This window comes from Schistocerca nitens, chromosome 7, assembly GCF_023898315.1.
Source record: "Schistocerca nitens isolate TAMUIC-IGC-003100 chromosome 7, iqSchNite1.1, whole genome shotgun sequence".
NCBI lineage: Eukaryota > Metazoa > Arthropoda > Insecta > Orthoptera > Acrididae > Schistocerca > Schistocerca nitens.
The window spans coordinates 320,867,859-320,892,168 of NC_064620.1; the positions used below are offsets into that span (position 1 = coordinate 320,867,859).

The following is a 24,310-nucleotide window of genomic DNA, read 5'->3' on the forward strand; positions in this document are numbered from 1 at the left end:
TGCATGTCATAGATTGACATGCTGTGCAGCTAGCTTCATGTTAGTCACAAGTTGATGAATTTATTAACTAAACTAATTGAAATGTTAGACATGGTCATGGATGTAAGCTTTTTTTTTTTTTTTTTTTTTTTTTTTTTTTTTTTTTTTTTTTTTTTTTTTTAGGTTTAATTTTCCTCCAGTTCGGAGACTGGGGTGTGTCTTTACTAATTACAATAGAAGTTTGCCTATGGGTGAATGTATATTTGTGTGTGAGTGGGGGTTGCGTGCATGCACTCACTAGTGTGTGTGTGTGTGTGTGTGTGTGTGTGTGTGTGTGTTTAGGGATGAAGGTGAACATTGGACAGGAGCCTAGTGGAAAGTGGGGCCAAGAGGATTACAGGATCGAAGGATGTGTTCAAAGAAAAAATCTCATCTATATTATTCAGAGACGCTAGTGTTGGGGTTTTATCCAGAAGAGAGTTCTGCTACTGGGTGGTCTACTTTGCTGTTGGCCGCAGTTTGACCGTGCCCATGGTTTTGGATGGACAGGTGGTTGGTAGAGTTGCCCACATAAAATAGTGTGCAGAAATTACAACAGAGCTAATACACTGAAGAGCCAAAGAAACTGGTACACCTGCCTAATGTCATGCTGGGCCCCCACGAGCAGGCAGAAGTGACGCAACACGGTGTGGCATGTACGTGGCTAATATCTGAAGTAGTGCTGGAGGGAATTGACACCATGAATCCTGCAGGTCTGTCCACAAATCCGTAAGTATACGAGGGGGTGGAGATCTCTTCTCAACATCATGTTGCAAGTCATCCCAGATACACTCAATAATGTTCATGGCTGGGGAGTAGTAACCTTTGCCACCTATACCCAGCTGGGAACATCAGACACGTGTCCCAGCTGGGTACATGTTGCAAGGCTACAACATTTTGTTTCACTTTTGTATTGAGCATAGCTGCTCCACATTCTGACTATTGCTTTTTAGCAATGTAATTTTATGATTCAGCAACTGTTCAATCTGATGAAGACATCCCTAGTAGGTGTCAAAACCTAGGACTATGTACTTAATGTTTATGTGCAACTGGTTGGCTCTTCAATCCTATATTGAAACTAGTATATAGTTGCTGAATAACACCCATGTTCAAAACTGTAAGCCTTATATATGTTAACAATGAAGTAATTATGATTGGTTCCCTTTTATAGGGTGTTTTACCAAATATCCGGTTAGATGTATGGAAATACCTCCTGGGATACTACCCCTGGACTTCTACAGAAGAAGAAAGACAGCAAATAAAGAGAAATAAAACTGATGAGTATTACCAAATGAAACTGCAGTGGCGGACCATAACACCATCACAGGAACTGAGGTTTTCAGACTTTCGGGAGAGGAAAAGCCTCATTGGTTGGTGGTTTCTTAACTTTGTTATAAATATAGTTGCCCACAGTCCCTTGTATTTTTGCCATTGTTCGCTATATATTAAATTGTAGTACAGGTTACTCTTTTTTATATAACTGTTCTTTTCTTTTTTCCTTTGAAAGCTCTTACATGAATAATAATTTGTGCTGCTTTATTAGTACTCTTTCTTTTATTATTTTCTTGGCAGAGAAGGATGTCAACCGCACTGATCGTACAATACAATTCTTTGCTGGCGATAACAATTGCAATCTTCAAGTATTGTCAGATGTCCTGATGACATATGTCATGTATAATTTTGATTTGGGATATGTCCAAGGAATGAGTGATCTCCTGTCGCCAATACTTGTCATTATGAACAATGAGGTGGAAGCATTCTGGTGTTTTGTGGGTTTTATGGACAAAGTGGTAAGTTTGAGTTTTATTTTCAGATGTAGGTACCACAGAAACATCGTAGTGTGTGAAATTGAAATACAATGGCACTTTTTTAAAAGTGGAAAATTTACATGTTGCAGTAGTTCCTCAGTTCTCTTCAAATTTTCTCATGAATATGTCTTCCATAAATTTGAATTAGTATATGTTACATTATGGATCTGTGAGATCAGTTTACAGCAAGATCGATGCTATTCACGGTGAGATAATCAGGCAGTCCATGTGAACTTTCAGTGCTTGCCCTATGTCCTACATCCGTGCTGAAGCAGGAAGTCCAGAATGGAATAACAATATGAAAAGGATATATTGCTACGCACTACATGGAGAAAATGTTTTCACAGACAAGCACAATCAAAACGATTGTTATAAACATTGCAGCATTCAGACAAAATCCTTCAACAGTGGTTTTGTGTGTGTGTGGGGGGGGGGGGGGGGAGGGGGGGGGGAAGAAAGACCTGCTGTTGGGTGAACGTGTATATTATTATTTACACGTCAAGTTCTGTAGGACCAAATTGAGGAGCAAAAGGTCATGGAACATGTCAGTACATGAAATTAAAACATAAAAGTGTGTACAGATAAAAATAAAATGTTCATGAAACCGAAAAAGTCAATGCACAATTTTAATTAAACACAATCTACAATACAAGAAGAATCAACTTAATGTTTCAAGGAACTCGTCAACAGAATAGGAGTGACCCACGAGGAAACTCATCAGTTTAGATTTGAAAGCGCATGGATTACTCCTAAGATTTTTTAAATTAGGTGGTAGCTTACTGAAAATGGATGCAGCAATATACTGCACACTTTTCCGCATAAGGATTAAGGAAGTCCGATCCAAATGGAGGTTTGATCTCTGCCGAGTATTAACTGATTGAAAGCTGCTTGTTCTTGAGAATAAGCAAATATTGTTTACAAGAAATGATAGCAAGGAATATATATATATATATATATATATATATATATATATATATATATATATATATATATATATATATATATATATAGAGGGAAACATTCCACGTAGGAAAAATATATCTAAAACAAAGATGATGTGACTTACCAAATGAAAGTGCTGGCAGGTCGACAGACACACAAACGAACACAAACATACACACAAAATTCAAGCTTTTGCAACAAACTGTTGCCTCATCAGGAAAGAGGGAAGGAGAGGGAAAGACGAAAGGATGTGGGTTTTAAGGGAGAGGGTAAGGAGTCATTCCAATCCCGGGAGCGGAAAGACTTACCTTAGGGGGAAAAAAGGACGGGTATACACTTGCACACACACACATATCCATCCACACATACACAGACACAAGCAGACATATTAGGTCTTTAATATGTCTGCTTGTGTCTGCACACGTGCGGATGGACCGGATGGACATGTGTGCGTGTGCAAGCGTACACCCGTCCCTCCCTCCCCCCAAGGCAAGTCCCTCCGCTCCCGGGACCGGAATGACTCCCTACCCTCTCCCTCAAAACCCACATCCCTTCGTCCTTCCCTCCCCTTCCCTCCCCCCCGACGAGGCAACAGTCCGTCGCGAAAGCTTGAACCCCGTGTGCATGCTTGTGTTTGCCTGCGCGTCCGCCGACCCGCCAGCACCAAATAGTAAAAACGGCAGCATTAAGTCTTTGAACAAAATCCTGAATGTGGGCTTTCCACAACAGTTTACTATCTACCTGAACACCTAGAAATTTGAACTGTTCAGTTTCACTAATCATATGCCCATTCTATGAAATTAAAATGGCAGGATTTGTTGTGTTGTGTGTTAGAAACTGTAAAAACTGAGTCTTAACTGTGATTTAGCGTTAGTTTATTTTCTACAAGCCATGAACTTAGGTCACAAACTGCACTATTTGAAACCAGGCCAATGTTGCACACAACATCCTTTACTACCAAGTTAGTATCTTCAGCAAACATAAATATTTTGGAGTTACCCTTAACACTAGATGGCATATCATTTATATAAATAAGGAATGGGAGTGCTCCAAACACTGATCCCTGGGGCACACCCTACTTGACTGTACACCTCTGAGACCCTACATAACAGCCATTCTTAACATTGTGAATAATGACCTTTTGCTGTCTGTTGCTAAACCAATTGTGAGCTACTCCTTGTATTCCATAATGGTCCAATTTCCGGAGCAATATTTTGTGCTCAACACAATCAAACGCCTTAGTTAAATAAAAAAATATGCTTATCGTTCGAAACCTTGTAACCCATCCAGTACGACACAGAGCAAAGAGGTTTTGTTGAATTTTGTTTCAGCCCCTTTCAAGGGTACCACCTCCTTTCACACTTAACACCTGGTGTGATGACTGTATATTTCTGTTTGATCACCTACTTTGGGGTCAGACAATGTCTGTGTCAAGTTGACGAAACAATATTATGAGAATAAAAAAATGCTTCTCACCATAGAGCGGAAATGCTTAGTCGCAAATAGGCAGAACAGAAAGACTCTCACAATTACAGCTTTCGGCCATAGAGGTCTTTGTCAACAATAGACACACGAATGTGCGCGCGCACACACTCACACTAGCTCAAACGCAACCCCCACACACGACTGCAGCCTCAGGCAAATTAAACCAATGAAACTGTGGTTTCAGTTGCCTGAGCCTGCTGTTGAGTGTGTGAGTTGTGTGTGTGTGTGTGTGTGTGTGTGTGTGTGTGTGTGTGTGTGTGTGTGTGTATTGTTGACGAAGGCCTTTGTGGCTGAAAGCTATAATTGTGAGAGTCTTTTTGTTGTACATATCTGTGACTAAGCATCTCCGCTGTATGGTGAGTAGCAACTTTCCTTCTCATAGTATTGTTACATCCCATCCTGGATTTTCCATTGTTGTAGCTGATGCCATATTTATCAATGAACAATGCAGCTTTCATTCTCACATGTATAAAAATACACCTTGACTGTTATTGTGTGCCCCAATTACACTCTGAAATTATTGAAATAGAGAGAAGGTAGTTTATCTTTTAAGCAGCCTGTCCCTCAAAAAGAAGTGGCACGTTCTGAAAGGAATTGTTGGCATCAGTGATAAACTTCATATTGTAGGAAATATGTGATGGGGTAGATGAAACATTTTATTCACCAAGTGGCAGCAGAAGAATGCACACATAAAAGGAGGTTATACTTAAGCAAGCTAGTGGAGCCACTGGTTCCTCCTCCTGGCAGAAGGATTGAAGGGGAAGGAAGAGGGGTGAACGAAAAGGACTGGAGAGATTTAGGAAAAAGGGTAGATTTCAGAAAAGTCACCCAGAACCGTGAGTCTGGGGAGACTTACTGAATGGGATGAGAAGGAAGTCTTCGCTTTTCATCATGTCCAGTAAGTCTCTCCTGATCTATGGTTCTACCTGTTTTCCTAAACCTCTCCAGATCTTTTCCTTCACCCCTCTTGCTTCTCATTTAACCTTTCTGCCAGGAGGAGGAGCCACTGGCTCCAAAAGGTTGCATTAGTATAACCATCTTTTATGTCTGTTTTCCTGCCGCTGCAGTGAGTAGATATTTTTATTTATCCAATTGCATTACGTTGTTGAAAACATATTATTTTCATTGTTATATTATAGGAAATGTTGCATTCATATCCTGTACAGTAACCATTTTATGTAAGGGTATAGTATCCTTACACCCTTAACACTCATACTCCATTCCTAAGGCCACCACTAGTGGTGCCTTGCCAAACATAACTTTTGCCAGGAAGCAAGTCGTATATGTAACAAATTTGGTAGAAATTGCTTCATTTCTTTTAGTGTATTGTTTATGCAAGACCTTAACCCAAACTCCACAAAGAAGACTGCTAGGGGTGTCTTGTCCAGTTGTAATTGTCTCCCCATGTTGTGCTAGGTTACACATACCAGGTTCTGTTTAAATTGTTTCAGGCACCCTGTAGTGCAACAGCTTGTTAATATTTTAAGTTACCTCATTGTGATCTTCAGCTCAGAGTAGTCTGCAAACCTCGACTTGTTAAATATTCTTATCCATAGAATAACTTAATATTTACTAACAACCAGGACTTAGCAACTCCAAGCTTTTAAGGCTTCTATTGTGCTTTTAAATAAAACTCAATAGCTGATAAGTATGTTGTTACTGGAAACCTTCTGGGTAACATATAAGAAGTAGTTTTTCAATAAATAAATACTATTTATTGATCTAAACTTCTGGTCATTGGTATTCCTTGACAGTGTGGCTGGTGCAGAAGGCTCTTTGCCACCTTTGACTACTTCGCACATCAAGATTTCACACACGTCTCCAACTCTTTTGGAATGGCACGAAGACCAGGCGGAATACCTCATGCAAATAATAAAATGCACAAAACAGGACTTGTCCAATAATAACTCTTCTTACGTAACAGTTAAAACTTTGTATTCGAGATGATTATTCTGGATGACAAAATGCATATAGTTCTACTAATAAAGCTTGTTCATTTATATTCAAAATTAGTACAAGATTTCACTTCCACTCAACAAATTATTTCTTTCCAAACTTTGGCTATAAAATACCTGGAAAATCTTGTACTCCCACAATAGCTATGCTGGAACATAAGCCTACAGCTGAACAGTGAATGAATGGTGTCAGTGGTAGGTCTAGGGATGCTGAACAGAGGAGACAGAGTGCAGGGGGATCTTAATATGCTATACTTTCCCCCTTACCTACATCTACATCTACATTTATACTCCACAAGCCACCCAATGGTGTGTGGCAGAGGGCACTTTACATGCCATTGTCATTACCTCCCTTTCCTGTTCCAGTCGCGTATGGTTTGCAGGAAGAACGACTGCCAGAAAGCATCTGTGCGTGCTCAAATCTCTGTAATTTTACATTCGTGATCTCCTTGGGAGGTATAAGTAGGGGGAAGAAATATATTAGATACCTCATCCAGAAACGCAGCCTCTCGGAACATGAACAGCAAGCTACACCGCGATACAGAGCACCTCTCTTGCAGTCTGCCACTTGAGTTTGCTAAACATCGCCATGATGCTATCGTGCTTACCAAATAACCCTGTGACGAAATGTGCCGCTCTTCTTTGGATCTTCTCTATCCCCTCTGTCAACCCGACCTGTACGGATCCCACACTGCTGAGCAATACTCAAGTATAGGTCAAACAAGTGTTTTGTAAGCCACCTCCTTTGTTGATGGACTACATTTTCTAAGGATTTTCCCAATGAATCTCAACCTGGCACCCACCTTCCAACAATTAATTTTATATGATCATTCCACTTCAAATCATTCCGTACAGAAGTAACTGCTACCAGTGTTTGTTCCGCTATCATATAATCATACAATGCAGGATCCTTCTTTCTACTTATTCGCAATACATTACATTTGTCTATGTTAAGGGTCAGTTGCCACTCCCTGCACCAAGTGCCTATCCGCTGCAGATCTTCCTGCATTTCGCTGCAATTTTCTAATACTGCAACTTCTCTGTATACTACAGCATCATCCGCAAAAAGCCGCATGGAATTTCTGACACTATCTATTAGGTCATTTATATACACTACTGGCCATTAAAATTGCTACACCACAAAGATGACATACTACAGACACGCCATTTAACTGACAGGAAGAAGATGCTGTGATACGCAAATGATTAGCTTTTCAGAGCATTCACACAAGGTTGGGGCTGGTGGCGACACCTTAAACGTGCTGACATGAGGAAGGTTTCCAACCGATTTCTAATACACAAACAGCAGTTGACCGGCGTTGCCTGGTGAAACGTTGTTGTGATGCCTCATGTAAGGAGGAGAAATGCGTACCATCACGTTTCCGACTTTAATAAAGGTCAGATTGGAGCCTATCGCGATTGCGGTGTATTGTATTGCGACATTGCTGCTCGCGTTGGTCGAGATCCAATGACTGTTAGCAGAATATGGAATCAGTGGGTTCAGGAGGGTAATATGGAACGCCGTGCTGGATCCCAACGGCCTCGGGGTCACTAGCAGTCGAGATGACAGCCATCTTCTCCGCATGGCTGTAACAGATCATGCAGCCACGTCTCGATCACTGAGTCAACAGATGGGGACGTTTGCAAGACAACAACCATCTGCACAAACAGTTCGACGACGTTTGCAGCAGCATGGACTATCAGATCAGAGACCATGGCTGCAATTACCGTGGACACTGCATCACAGACAGGAGTGTCTGCGATGGTGTATTAGATGACGAACCTGGGTGCCCGAATGGCAAAACGTTATTTTTTCAGATGAATCCAGGTTCTGTTTACAGCATCATGATAGTCTCATCCATGTATGGCGACATCATGGTGAATGCACATTGGAAGCATGTATTCATAATCGCCATACTGGCGTATCTCCCGGCGTGATGGTAAGGGGTGCCATTGGTTACACGTCTCGGTTACCTCTTGTTCGCATTGACGGCACTTCGAACAGGGATGTTACGTTTCAGATGTGTTATGACCCGTTGCTGTACCCTTCATTCGATCCCTGCAAAACCATACATTTCAGCAGGATAATGCACGACCGTATGTTGCAGGTCCTGTACGGGCCTTTCTGGATACAGAAAATGTTCGACTGCTGCCCTGGCCAGCACATTCTCCAGATCTCTCGCCAACTGAAAACGTCTGGTCAATGGTCGCCGAGCAGCTGGCTTGTCACAATACGCCAGTCACTACTCTTGATGAACTGTGGTATCGTGTTAACACTTACAGCATGGTGCCCGTACGCCATACGGTCGCGGCCGCCCTGACGTTGGCGACGGCGCCCGTATACCGTACGGGCGAGCCTTTATTTGGCTCCGTAAGCGCGTTTAGCACGTCTCTGAAGCAGTTTCGTCAACTAATGTGGACGTATTTCATTCTTCTTCCGCAAGAGGCAAGCGCTTATTGGCTATCTCATCCTGGGAGCGGCTGTGAGCACTGCAAAGTCGAAGTTACCTGCAGTTCATTCACAGGTGTTTACGATCGTGAAAATATCGCGCAGCGAGTTAACGGAGGCAGAGATCTTAGATATTCTTTATGGAGATGGAGGATCTGAAGTTGATGATTCTGACAAAGAGGATTCGTACCCTCCAGACGAAAGTACAAGTGACGATTCAGGTATGTATATGTCTCAATTGTTCATAAAGTGAAGAGTCCGTTTGCCCGAAAAACTTTAAGTGGTGGTAAAAGCTGTTTTTCCACTTGTTTATAGTGTCAACTGTCAACAGTTTTATTTTCTAGAAAGAGAACACTAGGTAGAATGTATTCCTCGTAGACTTTATTCACAGAGTGGGGAAGAAATTGGCTGAGAAGGGCGGAAATATTTTTCAGCCACTTCATCCTCACAAATTGAGAGGACATTTGCAAGGCACTTTCCAGAGAAGGTCCCACCCACTGTAAACAAGGTGAATACTACTAGGTACTGCAAAGTATGTTCAGACAGGGGTAAGCACATCAGGAAGGAAGTAGATGGTGGTACAAGGACTGTGGCATTGGCCTTTGCGTCCCACAGTGTTTCCAGGATTTTCACACGAAGGCTAACTACATCTGAAATATTAAAATACTCTAGTTTACAGGTACTGGCAGTTAGACAGTCAAGTGATATTTTGTTTTAAATTTAGATACAGTAATAATGGCATTACTCAAGAGAGAGATCATGTAAAACTTTTTTATCCACGATATTTTTGTGTTTTTTTAAATTATAACACCCATTTGTATTTTATATTGTAAAATAAACTCACTATCATGTAAAGCTCTTACTTTTTCCTTTTAAATGATGCAAGAACCATATTCCTATCATTTTCCTGTTCTTTGCAATCTAATTTCAAACATTCATTAAATATGCCAGTTCGCAGCCAAGTGCCGGGTGTAAAGAGGGCAGTGTTGAAAGTGTTAAAGCTGGGTGAGCAGCTGTACCTGTACACGTCATCCAAACTCTGTTCGACTCAAAGCCCAGGCGCATCAAGCCCGTTACTACGACCAGAGGTGGTTGTTCAGGGTACTGATTTATCAGGATCTATGCACCCAAATTGCGTGAAAATGTCATCACATGTCAGTTCTAGTATAATATATTTGTCCAATGAATACCCGTTTATCATCTGCATTTCTTCTTGGTGTAGCAATTTTAACAGCCAGTAGTGTATATTGTGAAATTCAGTGGTCCCATAGCACTCCCCTGTGGCACGCCAGAGGTTACTTTAACGTCTGTAGACATCTCTCCATTTAGAACAACATGCTGTGTTCTGTTTGCTAAAAACTCTTCAATCCAGCCACACAGCTGGTCTGATATTCAGCAGGCTCTTACTTTTATCAGGTGACATTGCGGAACTGTATCGAACACCTTCTGAAGTCAAGGAAAATGGCGTCTACCTGGGAGCCTGTATCTAATATTTTCTGGCTCTCATGAATAAATAAAGCCATTTGGATCTCACACGATCACTGTTTCTGGAATCCATGTTGATTCCTACAGAGTAGATTCTGGGTTTCCAGAAATGACATGATACGCGAGCAAAAAACATGTTCTAAAATTCTACAATAATTCGATGTCAGAGATATAAGTCTATAGTTTTGCACATCTGCTTGACGATCCTTCTTGAAAACTGGAACTACTTGTGCTCTTTTCCAATCATTTGGAACCTTCTGTTCCTCTAGGGACTTGCGGTACACGGCTGTTACAAGGGGGGGGGGGGGGGGGGGCAAGTTCTTTCACATACTCTGTGTAGAATCGAATTGGTATCCCGTCAGGTCCAGTGGACTTTCCTCTGTTGAGTGATTTCAGTTGCTTTTTTATTCCATGGACACTTATTTCGATGTCGGCCATTTTTTCGTTCATGTGAGGATTTAGAGAAGGAACTGCAGTGCAGTCTTCCTCTGTGAAACAGCTTTGGAAAAAGGTGTTAAGTATTTCAGCTTTACGCATGTCATCCTCTGTTTCAATGCCATCATTATCCCAGAGTGTCTGGATATGCTATTTTGAGCCACTTACTGATTTAACGTAAGACCAGAATGTTCTAGGGTTTTCTGTCAATTCGGTACATAGAATTTTACTTTCGAATTGACTGAACGCTTCACGCATGCTCTCCTTACGCTAATTTTGACATAGTTTAGCTTCTGTTTGTTGGAGAGGTGTTTAGGGTGCGTTTAAATTTGCAGTGAAGCTCTCTTTGCTGTCACAGTAGTTTCCTAACTTAGTTGTTGAACCGCAGTGAGTTTTTCCTGTCCCTCACAGTTTTACTCGGCACGTACCTGTCTAAAATGCATTTATGATTGCCTTGAACTTTTTCCATAAACACTCAACATTGTCAGTGTCAGAACAGAAATTTTCGTTTTGATCTGTTTGGTAGTCTGAAATCTGCCTCCTATTACTCTTGCTAAACAGATAAACCTTCCTCCCTTTTTTTATATTCCTATTTAATTCCATATTCAGGGATGCTGTAACGGCCTTATGATCACTGATTCCCTATTCTGCGCTTACAGAGTCAAAAAGTTCGGGTCTGTTTCTTATCAGTAGGTCCAAGATGTTATCTCCATGGGTCGGTTCTCTGTTTAATTGCTCGAGGTAATTTTCGGATAGTGCACTCAGTATGATGTCACTCGATGCACTGTCCCTACCACCCGTCCTAAACATCTGAGTGTCCCAGTCTATATCTGGTAGAGTGAAATCTCCACCTAAGACTATAACATGCTGAGGAAATTTATGTGAAATGTATTCCAGATTTTCTCTCAGTTTTTCTGTCACTAATGCTGCTGAGTCGGGAGGTTGGTAAAAGGAACCAATTATTAACCTAGCTAGGTTGTTGAGTATAACCTCCACCCATAATAATTCACAGGAACTATCCACTTCTATTTCACTACAGGATAAACTACTACTAACAGCAACAAACATGCCACCACCGGTTGCATGTAGTCTATCCTTTCTAAACACCATCAGTGACTTTGTAAAAATTTCGGCAGAATTTGTCTCTGGCTTCTGCCAGCTTTCCGTACCTATAACGATTTCAGCTTCGGTGCTTTCTATCAGCGCTTGAAGTTCCGGTACTTTACCAATGCAGCTTCAACAGTTTACAATTACAATACTGATTGCTGCTTTGTCCCCGCATGTCCTGACTTTGCCCCACACCTTGGAGGCTGTTGCCCTTTCTGTACTTGCTCGAGGCCATCTAACCTAAAAAACCGTCCAGTCCACGCCACACAACCCCTGCTACCCGTGTAGCCGCCTGCTGTGTGTAGTGGACTCCTGACCTATCCAGCAGAACCTGAAACTCCACCACCCTGTGGTGCAAGTCGAGGAATCTGCAGCCCACATGGTCGCAGAACCGTCTCAGCCTCTGATTCAGACCCTCCACTCGGCTCTGTACCAAAGGTCCGCAGTCAGTCCTGTCGACAATGCTGCAGATGGTGAGCTCTGCTTTCATCCTGCTAGCGAGACTGGCAGTCTTTACCAAATCAGATAGCCGCCGGAAGCCAGAGAGGATTTCCTCCGATCCTTAGCGACACACATCATTGGTGCCGACATGAGCGACCACCTGCAGATGGGTTCACCATGTATCCTTCCTGGCATCCGGAAGGACCCTTTCCACATCTGGAATGACTCCCCCCGCTATGCACATTGGTTTTCTTCCCCTCCCTTGCAGCCATATCTCTAAGGGGCCCCATTATGCGCCTGATGTTGGAGCTCCCAACTACCAGTAAGCCCACCCTCTGCGACCGCCCGGATCTTGCAGACTGAGGGGCAACCTCTGGAACAAGACAAGCAGCCATGGCCGGCCGCGGTGGCCGTGCGGTTCTGGCGCTGCAGTCCGGAACAACGGGTCTGCTACGGTCGCAGGTTCGAATCCTGCCTCGGGCATGGGTGTGTGTGATGTCCTTAGGTTAGTTAGGTTTAAGTAGTTCTAAGTTCTAGGTGACTTATGACCTAAGATGTTGAGTCGCATAGTGCTCCGAGCCAGCCAAGCAGCCATGTCCGGCCGAAGATCAGTATCAGCCGGAGACAGAGCCAGAAACTGGTTCGTCAGACAAACTGGAGAGGCCTTCTGTTCAGCCCTCTGGAATGTCTTTCGCCACCTGCTACACCTCGAGACGACCTCCCACTCTACCACGAGTGAGGGGTCAGCCTCGGTGTGGGCAGTGGGCAGTATCCCGGGCAGCCACAGCCATAGTCCGATCAGGGGATGCATGGGACGAGCTGGCTGTCCCCGACAAATCCCCGTCCGGACCCTCACAGTGATACAGTGATACCTGTTGGCAACAGCCTCAAGCTGTGTAACCGAAGCCAACACTGCCTGAAGTCTGGAGCGAAGGGGTGCCAACAAAGCGCACATCCGAACACAGCAGTCGCAATCCCTGTCCATGCTAAAGACGTCTGAACTATCTACAGAGAGCACAAACAATTCGACACAAAATTTAAACGGTTATTAAAATACAATACTGCCTAGTAAATGCAGTAATGCTGCTGCTTGCGCACTGCTGACACACTGCTCGGCAGCAGAAGGCTGAGATGTATCTCCAGCTAAACTTTAATCATACTGAGCTGGTAAGAAGCTTATTGTCCTATCAGAGGAAAGCATTCAAAGTAGGATCACCATGTGCATGAAATGAATATGCCTATGGGCCTCATTCAGTACAGTGAAGAGGATGTTCCAGGCATCATTTGAGAGTGCAAGGTGCACCCAGCTGCATATTGTGGCACAAATGGACAGTGCTTACCACTTGGGCTCAGAGGTCACACTTGGGTCATTCCAGAAACTGTCGGAGAAGATGAGAAGACCATCTGTGCTCACAGAAATTCACCAAAGCTCTCAATATGCAGCATTGTCTCTGGAACTGGTGTTAAAGAGAGCACTGTGAAGTTCTTGGTGTGCATCACAGAGTTTATATCTGTAGGGTCTCTCTAATGGATCAGGATGACTGAACATCAGAAACTGCTTACCACATAGCTGACTGTGTGGGGTGCACCCAATGTTTCTTACATCAGATGATTCCCTATCCTGTCCAGGCAATTAAGTTTTAAAGATCCCAAAGCATTAGTATAGGGGGGTCTTACAATACCAGATACAGAAAACTGGCTAAAACATGAAACTGACTACCGTGAGATTTTGGAAGTAAATCTAAATCTTATATCCATTGCTATTAACCGATAGAGACTCAAATGTACTGAGGTAGTAAATGAAGTTTCAGGTGAAGTTGTTTGGATGAGACTCAGTATAAAGAGTGGTCATACTTACATAATTGGGTCCTCCTATTGACTTCCACGTTCACTCCTAGATGTAATAAATTACTTCAAAGAAAACTTTGTCTCACTAATACTTATATTCTCTAGTCCAAATGTCATCATTCAGTAATTGATTAGGCTGATTACAGTTCTATAATCATTCCCAGGATTTTTTCTCTCACTTATTACTTCCTTCACCTATGAGAATTTTTGCTGGTGTGAAAAATGCCAGAGTTGCATCGTGATTTGAAGGTCACATCATAGTGTCCCTCTATAACTGGCTGCCTAAGTCAGTTCAAAGGTCAGAGAAAGATAATGGCATATCCCCTCTACCAAGATCATACCTAGTAAAGCACTGTGGTGTTCAAACTAATATTTGGCTTGATGACAGCTTTACTTTTTAAACGTTGGGCTTGACAAGCAATCCCGTATTCTCTAAAAAGACTTAGAACTGATAGTTCAGATGCCTGTTCTTGATGGAAATTTGTTAGATCTAATGGCAACAAGTAGATCTTACCTTTTGGAAGATGTCCACATTGAAACTAATATCAGTGACCTCAAGGCAGTTGTTAAAAAAGGAACAAAAGGCAGTTGTTACAAAAGTAACAAAAGGCAGTTAAAACAAGAAGAATGATTTTTGCGCTAAGCTCCAAGCATTCACCACAGGACACAAAGATATTGAGCAGCTTTGGTCGGAATTTAAAGGTATTGTCCACCATGTGCTAGTGAAGTTTGCGCCTAGCAAAAGTATACGGGGGGGAAAGGATCCACCTTGGTACAACATACATATTAGGAAGTTGCTGAGAAAGCAGAGAATTTTGCAAAGTCATTTTAAACGTAGTCACTGCCCCGCTGACAAACAGAAATTATGCAAAATGAAAGCAGCTGTCAGAAGGACAATGAGAGACTCTTTTTAACGAATTTGAAAGCGATATTTTGTCTGCAGATTCTAAAAATAACCCCAAAAAATTTTGGTCGCACGTAAAATCTATGAACGCTACAAATAATTCAATACCTTCTCTTGCTGACAGTACGGGTAATGTAACTGATGATGATAAACAGAAGGCCAAAATTCTAGACCTAGCTTTCAAAAACTTGTTTACAATAGAGGATTGCAGCACCATTCCCCCTTTCAATTATCGAACAAACGAAAGGATGGCTGACATAGTGTTTAGTATGTCTGGGATTGTAAAACAGTTAAGATCCTTAGACGCCAGAAAGGCATCTGGCCCAGACGGTATCCCCGTAAGATTTTATGTTGACTATGCTACAAATACAGCACCATTCTTATCAGTCATCTATCAGAGATCATTGGAATGGTGGAAAGTTCCATGGGACTGGAAGAAGGCCCAGGACATAGCAATCTATAAAAAGGGTAGAATCGGATGCACATAATTACCGGCCAATTTTACTGACATCGATTTGTCGCAGAATCATGGAACATATTTTGTTTTCAGGCATAATGACCTTTCTAGACTCTGAGAAGCTCATCTGCAGAAACCAGCACGGTTTTAGGAAACAGCGGTCATGCGACACACAGCTGGCCCTCTTAGTGCATGATGTACAACAGGCCCTAGATACTGGCTCCCAGGTTGATGCCATATTTCTTGACTTTTGAAAGGCGTTTGACTCAGTACCACACTGTCGCTTGCTACAAAAAGTGCGCGCTTACAGTCTATCCAATGACGTATGTGGTTGGATAGAAAGTTTTCTAACAGACGGAGCAGTATGTCGTCCTGAATGGGGTAACTTCAACAGAAAAAAAGAGTAACTTCAAGTGTGCCCCAGGGCAGCGTAATAGGTCCTCTGCTCTTTACGATTTACATAAACGATCTGGTTGATGGTATTGACAGCTGCCTTAGATTGTTTGCCAATGATGTTGTAACCTACAGGAAAGTAGTATCACACGAAAGTTGTGAACAAATCAATGAGTATTTGCAGAAAATAAATGTGTGGTGTAATGACTGGCAGTTATCTCTCAATATTAGTAAGTTCAACCTACTGCGTAGAACAAGGTGAAAATCCCCATTAGTGTATGAGTACAAAATAAATGATCAGTCTTTGGAAGTGGTAACATCAGTCAAGTATCTGGGTGTGACTATTCGAAATGATCTCAAATGGAATGATCAGATTACACAAGTAACGGGTAAGGTGAACTCTAGATTGCGGTTTATCGGTAGAATCCTGAAGCGATGCAGTCCTTCAGCAAAAGAAATAGCTTACGATACGTTAGTTCGTCCAGTCTTAGAGTATTGTTTGTCTGTATGGGACCCTTACCAGTTGGGTCTGATTCAAGAGACTGAGAAGGTCCAAAGAAGAGCGGCAAGATTCGTGACTGGTACATTTAGCCATCGCGAGAGCGTTACAAATCTCATAGAAAGTTTGAAGTGGGACACACTTGCAGATCGACGACACGCTAAACAGAAGGGGCTGCTCACTAAATTCCGAAATCCAATCTTCGCCGAGGATGTAGAGATTACCACCAACTTTCAAATCGCATAATGATCATCACTTTGTAGGTACTTCATAAACGGTATGCTTCACATACATATAAAACTCTTTATTGGTGTATGTACAACAACAACATAAATAACTATCATCACTATTGTCATTCCAGTGGTTATTCTATGTATGCCCATATGACAACTGCACACATTCAGATCGTCGCACCACAAAAAGTAGCAATATACTGCCTGCTGGAGAGAGTGTGGTCATTCAGTGTCAGTCATAGCTAACATTGTCAGTTTGTATGTGTGGAGTAACCTGTGAGTTGAGGTCACTACAAGTGTAACACCAGAGGAACTCAAATCCCCCACTCCCCCGCCCCGACTCCCCCGCCCCGCCCCGCCCCGACTCCCCCGCCCCGCTCCGACTCCCCCGCCCCGCCCCGACTCCCCCGCCCCGCCCCGACTCCCCCGCCCCGCGCCCCGACTCCCCCGCCCCGCCCCGCCCCGACTCCCCCGCCCCGCCCCGACTCCCCCGCCCCGCCCCGACTCCCCCGCCCCGCCCCGACTCCCCCGCCCCGCCCCGACTCCCCCGCCCCGCCCCGACTCCCCCGCCCCGCCCCGACTCCCCCGCCCCGCCCCGCCCCGCCCCGACTCCCCCGCCCCGCCCCGACTCCCCCGCCCCGCCCCGACTCCCCCGCCCCGCCCCGACTCCCCCGCCCCGCCCCGACTCCCCCGCCCCGCCCCGACTCCCCCGCCCCGCCCGACTCCCCCGCCCCGCCCCGCCCCGCCCCGACTCCCCCGCCCCGCCCCGCCCCGACTCCCCCGCCCGCCCCGCCCCGCCTCCCCGCCCCGCCCCGCCCCGACTCCCCCGCCCCGCCCCGCCCCGCCCCGACTCCCCCGCCCGCCCCGCCCCGCCGCGCCCCGTCTCCCCCGCCCCCGCCCCGCCCCTACTCCCCCGCCCCGACTCCCCGACACGTCTTTCCACACCCCTGTCTCTCTCTCTCTCTCTCTCTCTCTCTCTCTCTCTCACCCCCGCGTGTCTCTCTCTCTCACCCCCGCGTGTCTCTCTCTCTCTCACCCCCGCGTGTCTCTCTCTCTCTCTCTCTCTCTCTCTCTCTCTCTCACCCCCGCGTGTCTCTCTCTCTCTCTCTCTCTCTCTCTCTCACTCTCTCACCCCCGCGTGTCTCTCTCTCTCTCTCTCTCTCTCTCTCTCTCTCTCTCTCACCCCCGCGTGTCTCTCTCTCTCTCTTCTCTCTCTCTCTCTCTCTCTCTCTCTCTCACCCCCGCGTGTCTCTCTCTCTCTCTCTCTCTCTCTCTCACACCCCCGCGTGTCTCTCTCTCTCTCTCTCTCTCTCTCTCTCTCACCCCCGCGTGTCTCTCTCTCTCTCTCTCTCTCTCTCTCTCTCCCCCACCCCCGCGTCTCTCTCTCTCTCTCTCTCTCTCTCTCCCTCTCTCTCTCTCTCCCACCCCCGCGTCTCTCTCTCTCTCTCTCTCTCTCTCTCCCTCTCTCTCCCTCTCCCCCCCCGCGTCTCTCTCTCTCTCTCTCTCTCTCTCTCTCTCTCTCTCTCTCTCTCGTGTGTGTGTGTGTGTGTGTGTGTGTGTGTGTGTGTGTGTGTGTCGGCAGTACTGACCTTCCTCCTGAACATAAGGTCTGGTAAATAGTTGTCTCATAACTTTGTAGACTTTTCCTTTTGATAAAATGGGATAAATTAAAATGACCCATGGCTATCCTACTTCAACAATAGGACACCCTCATGTGCTAGTAACATACAGACTAGAGCAAACTGCATTTTAACTAGTTACTTATTGTACTTGAATAAGATGGTAGATGTTATTTCACCTGCATATCCACCCCATGTTTTTGCAGAAAAGTGTGGTGGAAAATTTAAGGGCCATTGAAATGTAATTCTGCTCCCTAACGTATAGCACATATGAACTGGGCTAATTGTATGTTGTGTGTCTGAAATACCTATTTGCAAGAGTACATTGTGTCATAGCTCAATTTACAATTAATATCTAATTATTTATAATTAATATCTAATTTGTGTAATTGCTGTATTGTGTAGTAATGGTTATTTTTTCCTCTCTCAGTTCTCAAATTTTGAGTTGGACCAGGCTGGTATGAAGCTGCAACTCCAGCAGCTCCACACTCTTTTAGCTGCTGCGGAGCCTCAGTTAGCAACATACCTTGATCAAAATGATTCCGCAAATATGTTCTTCTGTTTCCGTTGGCTACTTGTTCTTTTCAAGAGAGAATTTCCTTTACATGATGTCATGCGGCTTTGGGAGGTAAGCTGAAAATGTCTCTTCGGAACTTGGGGCAGTATTGCATTATATTGACATTATTTCAGAGCTATTTTCATTAGTTTTATTTCTCTGTAGTTTGATATCTGACTAGTGCACATAAAGTAAACGCTGTAATGATCTTTTCCAGGTATTATGGACAGATTTGCCATGCCCAAACTTTCATCTTCTTATCTGCGTAGCTATTTTGGACACGGAGAAAAACAACCTTATTGGCAACAGATATGGTTTTACAGAAATATTGAAGGTAGGCTTGGCTAATTTCACCTCATTGTTCATGATTAGGTTTGAAAAGGAGCAACATAATGATTTACCATTTAGCCATGATACCTGAAATGCATTGAAGTTACATAAATTGCAATGCCTGAGTCTGGAAACTATGCCTGTTTCAGGGGTGAAAGCAAATCTCATCTCGTTTGTGAAATTCCTCCTTTGACTTTATTGCTGGGATTTCCTATCCCTAGACACTCTATGGTGACAAATCTTCTGTATCTTGATTCAGTTTGGGAGTTTATTACCCTTGGTAGTTCATTGGTTAGGTGCCAAACTACAAATTAAAAAATCTGTCGTTTGATTCCTGCTTAGTCCTAGGATTTTTTTCTGTCACTAATCACTTTCTTCATCTCTGGCAATATTTGTTAATGTGAAATATTGCAAGCTGCACTGTCATTTAGAATTAAGACAATGGTATATCAGTTCCAGTAGGACCGCGCCGTTTACGTTTATTTCATTGGCAGCTCAGCAAGAGCAGCTGGAGGCATAGAGCAGTGTTTCCACAACCCATACAGAAAATACAAGTAAGCTAACATTTCATTCAGCTTGCTTGAACTTGCAAACTATTCAGTACACAAATGAGCGTGGCTGCAGTGTGTTCTGGATGAGCTGCATTAAGTTTTAATGTTAGTTTTATTTGTGGTGGCAAATTAAGACATTGTAACAGCATTTTACGAAAATACACTTCCGGCCAACATTATGAAATTTTTTATAAGCGAGAATTTTTTTAATTTTTATTTTACTGGAATTAAACAATCTCTGTAGACCAAGTGCTGTATCAACGGTCTGCTTCCATCTTCTATATCTCGCTATCTCTCTGCACTGTGTGGGGATTCCTAATGCTGTGACGTCCTCCTGTCATCTTTCAACTGTTTGCGAGTTTGGGCCAGTGGTCTTGTTGCTTGGAGAATGCCCTCAGATGCCTTCTTAGGAATTCTGTTGCTTTCCATTCTAGCCACATGCTCAGCCCATTGCAGTCTCCTACTTTCTAATTTCTAGACGATTGTTGGTTGCTTTATTAACAGATACGTTTCAGTCTTCTTTCAAACTCTCCAGATGTCATTCTCCGATACAGGTCCCCAGATTTTTCTCATCACTTTTCTTTTGAAAACATTCAGTTTTCCTCTCTCTCTTTTGTGGTAAGCTTCCAGCTTTCCAAACCATACAGTACTACTGAGCAGATGGTGTTATATACGGCATAACAATTATTGAACTATATAAAAAAAAAGTTAATTAGTTACAAACTATGGTGTGCATACACTTTATTCAACATGTAAACATCCCTACAGGTATTTGGATTTAGGTTATGACATGTTCAATATGCCTGCTCTCATTGGTTATGATGTGGTACAGATGAATAGCAAAATTCTGAATAACCCGCTGAAGTGTTGGAACATCGATGCTGTCGATGAGCTCCTGAATGGCTGTTTTCAGCTCAGCAATGGTTTTGGGGTTATTGCTGTACACCTTGTCTTTAATATAGCCCCACAAAAAGGAGTCACATGTGTTCAAATCTGGCGAATATGGTGGCTAATTGGGGCCCATTCCAATGGCCTTAGGGTACCCCAGAGCCAGAATGCCATCCCCAGAGTGCTCCTCCAGGACATGAAACACACTCCTGCTTCAATGGTATAGAGCTCTGTCTTGTATGAACCCCATTTTGTCGAAATCAGAGTCTCTTTGGATAATGAGGATGAAAATCTTCCAGACCTACATGTACCATTCGGTAGTCACTATGCCATCAAGAAATATTGCACCGGTTATTCTGTGTGGACATTGCACACCTGTTGAGGGTGAAGAGACTTCTCGATTGAGAAATGCGGATTCTCAGTCCCCCAAATGAGCCAATTTTGCTTATTGAAAGTGGGCTTTGTTGCTAAACCAAACCATCATACCCCACAGCCAACCATGCAGTTTGAATGTCCTAATGCAAACTCTTGAGAAGTTATGACAGTTTTATTTCATTTGGGTCAATAATTGTCAGCCTGTATCTTCATCTTTGTCGTGACTGACAAAGCTTTACTTTTGAGTGGACTGCGTACAGACATCTTGATCCTGAGGCTATTCTCTCATTTATATCCAGTGTTATGATATTTTTACTGCTGAGGCACGACCTGAGGTATTTAAACTGATAATCTTTTCTGAATCTAGAATGGTGGTCAATTTCAAAGTGTGGATTTGGGTTTATGACTCAACCTATTTCCGTATATTGTGTTTTCTCTTGCTTTATCAAAACCCCCTTTTTGATGGCACTGTGTCTGAGAGATCTGTATATGTCCTTCAGCTCTTCTTCTGTTTTACTGATTAAGACTACATCATCTGTGAATGCCAGGAGTTTTACTTCACTGTGTTCGAATCTGTAAATTACTGTCTCAAACAACTTTCTCCAACGCAAGGTTGAAGAGAACAAATGAAAGAGCATATCCTTGTCCCAAGCCTCTTTTGATTGGGAAGTTGGGGGATATGGATCCTCTGACCTTCAGTACTGCCTGTAAGCCATCCGTGTATAGTTGTAGCATTCTAATGATTTTACAAGGTTCCTAAATTTTCTTAGTGTGTTGTAAGGCTACTTGAGAACTTTTTGCAAACAAAATGTAAGAGTACATCAAATTTTCACCTACTCGAAGTTAGAATTCTGTCAGAGTATTCTAAAATGAAATAATTTCAATGAGATATGGAGCATAATGGTCCATTCGCACATATTAAGAAGTCCTTCTACATGGTTTCGTTAAGAGAAATGGATTGCTGGGTCTACAATTAATGTATTAAGTTATCTGATTTGTCTATTTGTTTCTAACATAATAAAAAAAATAGATTTACACATCTTTACAGTGGTAAAAAATGTATTTTAAGTAGGCCAACTGGTGTTGGGAGAAAGAATGAAAATGATACAAAAAACAGCAACTCAGTTTTGCTGCAAATTTTATATTGTAAAATTATGTTTTGTGTGATACAGATTGAATTCTTGAAATAATCTGCATTTGGAGTTGGTTTCTAATAATTTCCTTCTTATTGAAAAGTCAGAACTAGCAAATTATTATTTTATTTTGTTATTGAACTTCTTGCAAACTGCATACTTCAAACATTCAGCAGAATCTGCTCCACAGAATGCCAGATTTCACGTGGGCCTGGTGTGCAGGCCACATGTGGTCCAAGTCTCAGCCTGTCTTGTTCCTTCTCACAAGCAGTCAGTACAGTGCTACATTTAATTTAGTACTCCAGTGTGGCATTTTTCAGTCGGAAAATTTCTCTTCAGTTTGGCAGAATCACGGTGGAAGCACTGTTTATCCTTCGCAATTTGTTCTGATACAGATGTTTGCAGGTCCAGTGGCTGTTTGTACAAAAAGAGACAGGCTTGTGACAATAGATCACTAGGCTAGTGATCTATCATCACAAGTTTTTAGAACTGAATGGGAATGACAGAACAGAGGGATGAGAATTCTCAATATCCATTATGCAGTTGCATAATTGATGGGTACTACAAATTTGCTATGAAAAATTACAGTACCATGCAAGAAGAATTTAAAGATTTAATTGGCAATGAAAGAACAAAAAAACTGCAGTGATCAATGGACAAGATTCATTGTTCTGTACATCAGGAAGCACTTTGTGCTAAATTTGCAGGCATCAAGCTTGTGAAGAAATTGGTGGTATGAAGAGCAACATTTCTGAAGTCACAGGCATTCTTCTTCTATTAGTTGGAACTGTTTTCCATGGAACTGAACAAAAAATATGGAAATATTATATATAACTACAAGGTACATTCATTAAGGTAAAGGGCATGCCTAGAATTATTTTTTGATTTAAAACTTGCTGTTGAATTTATTATGGAAAAAGAAGTCTAGTAACGAAAATTAGAACATGTGGAATGAATTACAGACCTCTGATTTTAGGGCTTGGCTGCATACTGCCTGCAGCAAGATATTGCAAGGTGAGGAACAATTCCTTTCTGGTTTGCTAGGGATGCATTTAAAAAGAAAATAAAGTTGTAAAAAGGATACATTCTTACAGACGCAGGTCTTTTTCCTAAGCTTACTGCCATTAAAGAAAATGTGACATCTAAAGAATTCATAGTATAGTTTCCTAAACATTTTGAGGATACTGTCGGTCTTACTTCAGTTTTGAGCTGTGTTTAAAGACCATCTGCCATTTCAGTTGGAACCTCCTGTGTGCATGTGGAGAGATAACCGATTGACCTGCAAGGTAATGCTTGTTTTAATGAAAAATATATGTAGCTTTCCATAAGTAGAGTTTCCATGTCTCCATAAAGAAGTTGCAAAACTGCTATGATATTTTATCGACCTATTTATGTGAAGGATCTTTCTTGATCGTGAAACTAAATAAGTTATGATTTCAACCTCAGTGCGGAAATCTGTGAAATTGTCTGCATCTGTCTGTATTATGCCGGTAGTGTGAACCAGATAAAAATTATGTCTTAAGTGCACCAAAAATTTATGGCCGCCCCTGATCTAGAACAACTGTTGGTGATTTCCCAGATTTGATATTAGTGTGTCCATAAAACTCATGGTAAATATGACAGGTTTCATTTCTCCTTCATAATGTTGTGTCTTATTGATTTGAGAAGCAGGAGATCGTTTGAGAGAGAACTCTGTGAAGGCAGAAGAATATGTTCGGGCCCTTGACGGAAAGCATTACCATAGATTTTTTTCAGTTGTCTGTCCAGCACTGCTTGACATTATGACAAGAATTGACTTGTATTTCATTGAGCCACATCATATTGTTCAGTACCACACAACAAAAATAGTAATAACAAATAAAGCCTTAACTCCTACAACAGTAAGAATTAAAACAAACAAAATCGTGGTGCAACGATCACATGGGACAGCAAGCTGCCTCAGTGTGGCAGAAACTGAAACTGAAGCATAGTGCAAACAAGAAGGGTGAAGGAGGCGGGGGGGGGCAGTTGACAGTTTCATAACCGCAGGGGCTTCCTACTTCCTACAGCTAAAAGTCTCATGAGATTGCTGGAATGTTTGTTGTGGTTCCCACATGGACTTCATCCCCCTACTTGTGTTACAGCTATTAACTCTAAATTACTTTAAATAGACTATAGCAAAGCATTGTGGTGTTGAAACCCACTGTAAGAGTTCATGACAGCTGTATCTTTCTACTAGAGCAATTAATTTCATCACAGCTACATATTCTGGGAAGATGAACTTGAATTACTATTTGAACAGAGCAAATGTTAGCTGTCCATTTTGACAATTATGACAATTTTTCCCTGCGACCAGTTGCTGTCTTTTTCCAAGTTCGAAGGAATCTTGGCTACAAAACACTGTTGTTAATGGAATTTTG

The 24,310-nt window shown here is 42.7% G+C and overlaps 1 protein-coding gene across 3 annotated transcripts in view; it reads left to right on the forward strand.

The window, feature by feature from the left end:
• The window catches only part of LOC126194743 (TBC1 domain family member 15), a 60,928-nt gene that overhangs the window by 34,685 nt on the left and 1,933 nt on the right, over positions 1 to 24,310 (forward strand). For all 3 annotated transcript variants that reach the window (XM_049933006.1, XM_049933009.1, XM_049933008.1), the window contains 4 exons: positions 1,190 to 1,388; positions 1,591 to 1,808; positions 18,509 to 18,706; positions 18,852 to 18,968. In XM_049933006.1, coding sequence (XP_049788963.1) covers positions 1,190 to 1,388; positions 1,591 to 1,808; positions 18,509 to 18,706; positions 18,852 to 18,968 — 732 coding nt within the window. The remainder of the gene's footprint in view (positions 1 to 1,189; positions 1,389 to 1,590; positions 1,809 to 18,508; positions 18,707 to 18,851; positions 18,969 to 24,310) is intronic.